The sequence below is a fragment of the Echinops telfairi genome, unplaced genomic scaffold, assembly GCF_000313985.2.
Source record: "Echinops telfairi isolate 266 unplaced genomic scaffold, ASM31398v2 ScPeMD7_7467;HRSCAF=8505_1, whole genome shotgun sequence".
Taxonomy (NCBI): domain Eukaryota; kingdom Metazoa; phylum Chordata; class Mammalia; order Afrosoricida; family Tenrecidae; genus Echinops; species Echinops telfairi.
Genome location: NW_022111368.1, coordinates 27,288,630 through 27,298,358, shown reverse-complemented (window position 1 = coordinate 27,298,358; position 9,729 = coordinate 27,288,630). Strand labels below are relative to the sequence as shown.

At 40.4% G+C, this 9,729-nt stretch overlaps 1 protein-coding gene across 1 annotated transcript in view; it reads right to left on the bottom strand.

Moving 5' to 3' along the window:
* The window catches only part of TMEM131 (transmembrane protein 131), a 130,958-nt gene that overhangs the window by 113,032 nt on the left and 8,197 nt on the right, over positions 1–9,729 (bottom strand). Inside the window, exon 3 of the mRNA XM_045283831.1 lies at positions 746–786. Within this exon, the coding sequence (XP_045139766.1) occupies positions 746–786 (41 nt within the window). The remainder of the gene's footprint in view (positions 1–745; positions 787–9,729) is intronic.

The following is a 9,729-nucleotide window of genomic DNA, read 5'->3' as shown; positions in this document are numbered from 1 at the left end:
AAAATGAGGAGCTGATGCCAAGGGCTTAAGTGGAGAGCAAATATTTTGAGAATGATGAGGGCAACGAATGTATAAATGTGCTTGACACAAATGATGTATGTATGGATTGTGATAAGTTGTATGAGCCCCAATAAAATGATTTTAAAGAAAAATGTGGGATTGAGTGTTGAGTAAAATAAGACTTAAAAATGTATATCTGAGTGTAAAACATTTTCCTTGTTATTATAGAGCATTTAACGGGTCTCATTCAGTCTGAAGACAATTGCAACTGTTCTAGTTCTTCCTCTAGGTGCCTGAATGCAGACCACTGGTAAGAAATACCAGCGCCCAGGTGACATAGTGGTTATGCATTGGGCTGCTAACCGCAAGGTGAACAGTTCAAAACCATCTGCCACTGAGCCGGAGAAAGATGAGACTTCCTATTCCCATAGTTACAGAAGAAGGCATTAGAGACTCCCAAAGTTCGTCCTCAGACAAAGCAAGGGGATCTTAAGTAGATTCAGTGGCCTCTTATAACAACACACCCCAATATGATGATGGCTGTTATTAGGTGTCACTGAATGGATCCCAACGCATGGTACCCTTTGTGTCAGGACTCTACACCAGGGAGAGCAACAAATTTAGATTCATTAAATACATGATACAACTTGACATCATTTGTTACTACTTTTTGAAAGAGGGGAAATTGTAAGAACTCACAAAAGAAACGAAAAGGATGCCAATAGCTTGCTAAATATATTCTTACCTTTTCTGCTGATAAGAACCGAGTCCAAGGGTTGTCTCAGTCTGTAAAAGGAAGAGAAAAAGGGTGAAAAATGGAAATAAAAATCTCTATATAACAAATAGAGGATATCTAAAAATGTTTTACTCTGGATTCAACTTTGATCTTTTTTTATTTTCCAACTTTGATTTTATACCTACCTGGATCCCAAGTTAAACTTGATTCCACAACCATGTGAAATAACATGCCATAGGATGTAATTCAATGAGAGAATAATTTGGGTCAAATTTTAAACACTAGTATCTACAAAGTATAGTGACTGACTTTTAAATTTGCCAAATCTATAAATTCTATGAGAGTTACTAATTTTGACAGTAACTTTGTGAGGCTTCTCTGGATTGAACTATGGCTCCTCCAAATCCCTATAGGGCCACTAAAGGAGCTCTGGTAGCACTGTCAGGTAAGTATTGGATTGCTAACCCCAAGATCAGTGGTTCTAACCCACCAGCTGCACCTCATGAAAAAGACGAAGTTATCTACTCCCATAAAGATTTACAGCCTCAGAAACCCTATATAGGGAGGGTCTCTAGAAGTTGAGATTGACATGAATGGCAGTGGATATAGGGTCACTAGAGGAGCCCAGGATATGTGAGTTAAGCATTGAGTGCTAACTGCAAGGTTAGTGAGTCAAACCCACCAGCCACTCCAAGAGAAAAAAAATGAGGCCATCTGCTCCCACAAGATTCCAGTCTCGCGGCCAAGGGGGCGGTTCTAAGGAGTCCTTTAGGGTTGCTGTGAATCTGAGTCCACACAATGGCAGTGGGCTGGGTTTTGCAGGGTCACTATGGGTAGGAATCAACTTGATGGCAAACAACATAAGCCCACTTTTAATAGTTTTTCTTTGTAACGAGTCATTGTAGAATATATGTCTTAAGCAATCGTTTTGGATATATAACATTATATATAGTTATTTGGCTATATAACATTATATATATAAGATTAGTCACAGAAGCAATCAAGCAGATGAGAAAAGACTGATGCCACACCATCTGAGTGAGGATCACCAAGGAATTGGGGAACCGAAGTTTAAAGGAGATAAGGACCTTCTTTGTCCAAGAGTCAGCACCCTGAATTTGGACTTCTAGCCTCCTACACTGGGAGAACATACATTCCTGTTGTACAAGCTACTCCTGGTAAACCTGTTAGAACAACATTAGAGAAGTAGACAAGTAATGTACGTATTTCACACAATCCCCTCTTACCAACATGCACAGTGTGTGGAGCCAGTCATTTTAAAAATGCACTTGCACTTACACATTAAATGAAGGACTAAAAAGGTGCTATAACAGAGAACAAATAGGTGACATACTTAAACATGTCTTGAAGAGAATGCTTGTCTGAAGAAACAACATTTAAGTTTAAAATTTTTAAAAAGAAACTGAATACAGGAAGAGAGGGTTAGTGGTAGTGGTGCAGAAGATGGTGTTCAATGCCCTACTTTATGACAGGGTTTCATCCCAATGACAACTGGTTATGTGCATCATGAACTGGTTCAAGTTGAATATCTATTTGGAGGGGGGGTCCTGGGGGTGGCTCTTATCTGCTATATGAGGGGGTACGCCCCCCCAAAAAGAGAAGCTCTGCGGGTGGCTCTCTCATAGTACACGTTCTTCCTGCTAAGCAAGCATCGAGCAACTTGCTCTGAGTTGGTGCACCCAGTGGGGTGGCCTGGGAAGGTTCTCTCTGGTCATGGTGAATTTTGTTGTGAGCAGTTTCGCTGGAACCTTGTGTTTTGCCATGACCAATTTAAGAGGACAGTGTGTGCCTGTGCAATTTTGTTTCCTGCTCTAGAAAAACACTGCAGAAACTGTTGTGATGTTGTACACAGCTTACAAGGACAGCACTATGAAAAAAACTCACGTGGTTTTCTTGTTTCAAAAAAAGGTGAAATGTTGCTTTATGACAAACCTCATTCTGGATGTCCATCAACTTCCCAAATGGACGAAAATGTCAACTCATAGAACATTTGGGGTTTGGAGTTTGTTCCACCAGGTCAGCCTGTTAATTAAGCTTTCTATTTAAAGAAGGTTCTGAAAAGATTGTATAACAGTGTGTGACCAAAAAAGACCTGATTTGTGGAAGATGGGACTCGTTCTGCCCCCATGACAATGCACTTTCTCACGCAGCGATCTAATTGCACCAGATTTTGGCAAAAAACAGCATGCCTCAATTGACCCACTCACCTTACTCACCTCACCTTACTCCTTTGACTTTGTTTCCGCAAACGCAGAGGGACATGAAGGACAGCAACTGGATGATGTAAAAGAAGTGAAGAAAAAAGCGAGGAAGGTGCTGTCAGCCATCCAAACAGATGAAGATGAGTTGGAAAAATGCTTCCAAGAATGGAATTGCAGATTTGATAAATGTATTAAGTGTAGTGGAGAGTACTTTGAAGGTGATAAGGTTGTTTTATAAAAAAAATTAAATACATAGCTTTGGAAAAAATTCCAGGTTGTTGTGGGGTTTTTTTTGGTACCCCCCTCGTATGAAAGTGTTTTGAATAGTACGCCATTAACACTTAACATCTGTGAGTGAGTACTGAGAAGGATATCTTTATCAAATTAGGTGCTACAACATTGTACAAGGGAGCTTCAAAGGACTCATGGAAAACGGTATCAAAAGATAATGGAAATTAAGTTACAAATAGCACAGGTCCCAAACCACCCCCACAAAACCAAGAATGGTAACACCGCAGTGAAAGTCAAGGTTATCAAGAGAATTCTAGCTCTGAGTTCTAGGGGAATAAAGGAAAAGCAATAGCAAAAATAGCAACATGACAGAATAAATAAGTACAAATGCTAATATGCAACTACAGAAAAATTAAGTGAAATTACACAGATATAAGGCGGCTTCAAAAGTTTGTGGGGAAATTACATTATCTTTTAATTCCATTTTCCACGAACTTTTGAAGCCTCTTCATATAATAGAGCAAATACAGTACAATGTTGATTAAAGAGTATCCAAACTCCACTGAGTTGATTCTGACTCAGTCACTCAACAGGACTGGGTAGAACTGGCCCTGTGGGTATCTGAGACTCACTCTTTACAGGAGTAGAAAGCCTTGTCTTTCTCCCACAGAGCGGCTGGTGGTTTGGGAAGGGCTGACCTTGCCGTTAGCAGCCCAACACTGAGCCACTACTCCACCAGGGCTCCCCCAGTGAACAGTATAGGTGGAAGATAGAAAGAGTTCACTGTACATTCTTACAATTTTCTGTGGGTTTGAAATTTTTTGTCATAAAATACTTTTATTATAAATGTTATAAATGAATGATACAAAAGACAAATATAAGGCATGACAAATTCTTGCTAAAATTAAACTTGGTGTGGTTACAAAGTAGTAACAAAGGCCTGCTGACCAGGAAAGAAGAGGATTAGAGCTTTAATCTCAGGTGGAGAAGGGAATCGTTCTCACTTTAGCCTTCCTATCTCACCCAAGGCAGAAAAACAGTTTGATGGTCACATCCCCAAACACAAGCTCACTACAAGAGTAAGATTTAATCAGAAGATTATCATAGGAACACTTCTGCTCCCAATAGCTGACCATTAACCTAACAGGGTGTCAGTCTATCAACAATAGGCTCAGCTGAAAGAGCTACAAGGCACAGACTCAGAGGAGTATTTGGGGAAGCCTAAAATCAACAGGAGAGACAAAAACAATGGTTCTAAAGTCTCTGATAGGCAGCTATTAAAACAAAACTCAAGGCCATCGAGTTGGTTCCGATTCAAGAGATCCTATAGGACAAAGGTAGAAATGCCTTGTTAGTTTCTGAGACTGTAACTGTACAGGAGCAGAAAGCCTCGTCTTTCTCTCATGGAGTGACTGGTGGTTTTGAACTGCTGACCTTAGGGTTAGCAGCCCAATGTGTCGCCACTATGTCATGTATAGCTATAGTAATCATTAAACAAAGCCCAACTACTAATCAAACTCATCCAAACACCAGAGGCCTATTTACCTTAATTCTTATTACCCAACACAAATTGTCCTTTTAAAAAGGACAAAATTCAGAGCATAACAATACAAGGTAGGAAAGAACACAATGTGACAGATGTTGGAATCATCACACCAGGAATTTCAAAAACAAAACAAAAACTGTGTAAGAGACCTGTATCATCTTTAAGGAACAAGATATACATTAGTCAGTCTAGATATGAAAATTTTCAATGAATTGATTCAGTTACCAAATTCCACATTTACTGACAGAAATATTGAAACTCAAAGTTTCATCCACACACATCTGTGGGATATGAAAAGACTTTTCCCCAGCTTTGTCTCCCCCAAAGATATGCCAAACCTAAGAGGCTGTTTGCCAGCACATGGTGGGAGGTCAGATGCTTAGAGATATTCTCCCTGAAGGCATTCAGCCATTAGACTACTGTCTGGTCCACTGTAGGTGGGGCTCACAGTCTACTGTTAAGGATAGTAATTCCATGGAGAGCCAGAGAAGTGGTCAAACCTGCTCAGTGACATCCAAAGTTAGGCTGCCATCCTGAATCTAGGATCCACCCATCTTGTCACATGTGTACCTCCAACTCCTCCCCTTCCTATTGCATGTATACTCTTAGATTTCCCACCTCATTGCTGTATTACCTATAGTACAACCCCTTCCTGTGACGTGTCTTTACCTATAATCAGGGGGCTTGCAAGCCCCCAAAGATATATAAACCTTGGTTTGAAATAAATCATTCTCTCTTGCCCCTGCGATTCCCATCTTCCACATCCTCACGTGGACCACCTAGTGGGACGGAGGTGAGCATGCTACCATGAAATGTGCCTGACGCCTTCATTTTACTCTCTCTCCTATCTCTTTTGTTCTGACTTCACTATAATCTTTACATATTATCGCTGTACAATTGTGCCTGCTGGATCTTTGATGATCTGTTAGGGGCTGGTTCCCCTGACACACATCCACTGCAAGAGTTCAAGACCGTAGTGCTCCACAGAAACCAAGTATCTCTTGCACGACAACAGTTATTCCTAGATGCTCTTGAGTCGGAGGGAACTTCTCAGAAACACCAATCACTTGCCAGCTCTGCAGGACTGGAAGATTTGGCAGTTTGCTTCTGTAAAGGTGACAAATTCGGAAAACTCACAGGGCGTTCTAGCCTGTTTTCTAGAGTCACATGGATCAGAATTGACTCAACACATATTTGAGGAATCCTGTGGCACTGTCGGCTGAGCATGGGACTGCTAACCTCGGCGCCAGCAGGTGGAACCCACCAATCGCCCCACAGGAGAGAGCTGAGGCTGCCTGCTCTCGTCGAGATTCACAGCCTCGGCAACCCTAGGAGGGTCAGTAGGAGTGGGAAGCTAATCGATGGCAGGTGGTAGGCTGGAGTTTTGAGGAGCGTGTTTGCAGGCCTTTCTCCTACAGAGTCTCTGGGTGGATTCTGACTGCCAACCTTGGGATTAGCAGCCAAGCTCTTAGCTGTCGTTCCACCAGGGCTCCTGCTTTCCTGATTAATCTCCCATTACTTCTGGAATGAAATGTCAACTATTTATCATACTGCTTGTCATACAGCCTCAAGGGGTCTACAAGATCAGCCTTGTCACCCTCCGCTCTCTGGTGCCCTAGGCACACTCCTTTCTCATGTGGTGCCAGTTACTAACTCAGCCTAGAATATGGGTTCCCCTCCTTAGCTGGTTCTCTGTCATTCTTTGTGACACAATGGAAATATCCAAGTTGGTCCTCACACCCCACCCATTAGTTCCTGCTTACTTTATATCTTCAGGAGCACAACACAATCTATAGTCATCTTGTTTACACACTTACTCCCAGCTTAGCTATCTAGTGCTGCTATAATAGAAACACCACAAAAAACCAAACCACACCCGTTGCCTCTGAGTTCATTCGGATTCATTGGCGATCCTATAGGGCAGAGCAGAACTTCCTCTTTGGGTTCCTGAAACTTTGCGTCTTTACGGGAGAAGACATGCTGCTCATCTTTCTCCAGACCAGCTGGGTTCTATCAATTGTTAGATATGTAACTATTCAATTTGTAATTGCTCAATTTATAAAGTACTAAGCCAAGAAAACACATACTCAAAAGGAACATCATGACAGATGGAGAAAAGGTTGAAGTTGTCAAGGACTTTGTCTTGCTTGGATCAACAATCAGTGCCCATGGCGGCAGCAATCAAGAGACAAAAGATGTGTTACATTAGGTAAATCTGCTGCACAAGACCTTTTTAGAGTATTTGAAGAGCAAGGATGTTACTTTGAGGGCTAAATGGTACCTGACCCAAGCCACAGTATTTTCCATTGTCTCATATGCATTTAAAAGTTGGATACGGAAAAGGCAAACTGCAGAATAGATGCATTTGAATTGTGGTGCAGAATGTTGAAAGTACCGTGGACTGCTAGAAGGACAAACCAATCTGTCCCGAAAGGATTGGACATACTGTCAGGAGAGCACCATCTCTAGAGAAGGACGCCAGGCTTGGTAAAGTTGAGGGCGGGGAAGGAGAGGAAGGCCTCGAGGCGCTGGATTGACAGTGGCTGCAACCCTGGGCTCAAGAACAGGAACGAGTGTTGGGACCGCGCAGTGCTTTGTTCTGCTGTGCATAGGGTCGCAATAGGTCCTGGCTGAGGAGATAGCACCTAACAACAACAAAATAACGAAGGGTAAACTAAACCCAACGTAAATAAAATGAAACAATAGAACAAAATAAAAGGCAAAGAAAACTAACAAAATCAAGTTGGTTTTTAAAAAGATTAATAAAATAGATACACACTGAGCAAGACAGATCCAAAAAGGAGAAAAACAATTTAACAATATAAAATAAATAGGTGACATCATCACACAGATCCGACAGACATTCCAAGAATTATAAGGGAATATCGTGAGCAACTTTAAATCAATAAAATTGCCAATTTGTATGAAAGAAACAAATGCCTTAAAAATACAATTTACAACAATGAAACCTCACTCACTACCATCCAGCGCCTTCCGACTCATAGCAACCCTCTAGGACAGAACAGAACTGGCCCTGTGGGTGTCCACGCCTGGCTTGATGGGTGTAGAAAGCCTAAGAAAGCAAAGAGTTGCTGCATAACTTTTCTCCTACCTATTAGATAAACTGAATTTACAGGCAAAGACTTCCTCATTAAGAAGACTCCTGGTCCAGTTTCAGTGATAAAGTCTATCAACTATTGAAGAAGAAAAAATAATACCAATTGTAGATAAACATATACAGCTCATTGTGTCACCATAACTCTGATGCCAATCCCAGACAAAGACTCCCAAATACAGCCACAGATCAATATCCTTTATGCACCCAAGTGCAAACGTTCTTGACAAAACACTAGCAAACCATATTTGGCAATATATAAACTGGGATAATAAAATAATGAAAAAGTTTATCCTGAGTACAAGATTCACTAATGATTTAAAAAGTAATGTTAGACACCATATTAACAGAATAAAAGGAAAAACACGAATTTTCTCAATGAATGTAGAAAAAGTATTTTAAAAATTCAACATTCATTCATGAGAAAGACTTTCAACAAACCAGGAATGTGTTTCTTCACATGATTAAGTACATTTATAAAAACCGTACAGCTTACATCATCTTACTGATGAAAGACTGAATGTTTTCCTCCTAAAATGAGGAACCCAAGACAAGGATGTTTGTTCTCATCACTTCTTTAAAAAAAATTTTTTTTCTTTTAACATTTAGAGAATTTGTAGCCAGTATAAGGCAAGAGAAGAAACACAACCAGCTACTTAATGCACCTGTTTTGGCAGGGGACATGGCCTTCATGGTAAATTGCCAATGGAATCACACACACACACACACACACACACACACACACACACACAACCTATGAGAACTAGTCCATGGCCTTAGCAAATGTTTAACAAGTGTGATGGTTAAAGTTATCTGTCAACTTGGTTAGGACAGGGGTCTGTCTTATGGTTTGTCAGGTATCATGTATCATGTAATCATCCATTTTATCATATGCTTCCTTGGGGGTGTGGCCTGCATCCAATACGTATGGACTTTCTAGCAAAGCTCATGTTTTCTCGATTCTGCATTCAATTTGTCATCCTTTGACCTCCAGTTCTTGGGATATAAACTGGCAGTTTATATCAGACCCTGCAACATGATTCAAGAGAAGCCTCCAGCCTACTGCCTGACCCACAGATTTGAGACTTGACAGTCTCCACAACTGTGGGAGCCACTTCCTTTCCTTGAAATACTGTGCCCACCTCCCCACCCCATGCGCTCTGTGTGTGTGCGCATGTGTTATGTCTTTCTGTGTGAAAACACATATACACTTCATTTGTTTTTCCCTTTTAAGAACCCAGCCTATGGCAGCAAGGTGGTGGGATATCAGATTAATATATACAATTTATTTGAATTTCTATATAATAAACAATGAATTGCGCAAGTTGAAATGAGTATCATTGACAGTAGAATCAGAAGTACGATACACTTAGGGATAAATCTGACAACAGATATGTAAGACCTGTATACCGAAGATCACAAAAGATTGCTGGGATAAATTAAAGATCTAAGAAGTGGACAGATAAACTGATCATGGATCAGAAGACTCAATATTGTTGTCCATTCTCCCCAAACTAATTTATATAGTCAAGGCAATCCCAGACAAAATTCCATCATCCTTTTTAATAGAAATTGACAAATTCTAAAATTCACAAGAAAATATCGAGAGACTATAGTAATTAAGTCAGACAAATAGATCAATGGAGTAAAAGACGGTGGAGAAACTGACACACAATCACAATCACTTCATTTACACACACACACACACACACACACACACACACACACACACACACAAAGAATTCAATAAAAAAAAAGTATCTTTTCCACAAATGGTGTTAGAATTAGAACAACTAAACCAAGAAAGAGGAAAATGAATTATCTTTACACACAAATTAATTTTGGAGAAAGCATAGTCTGAAACATAAAAGCATAACTA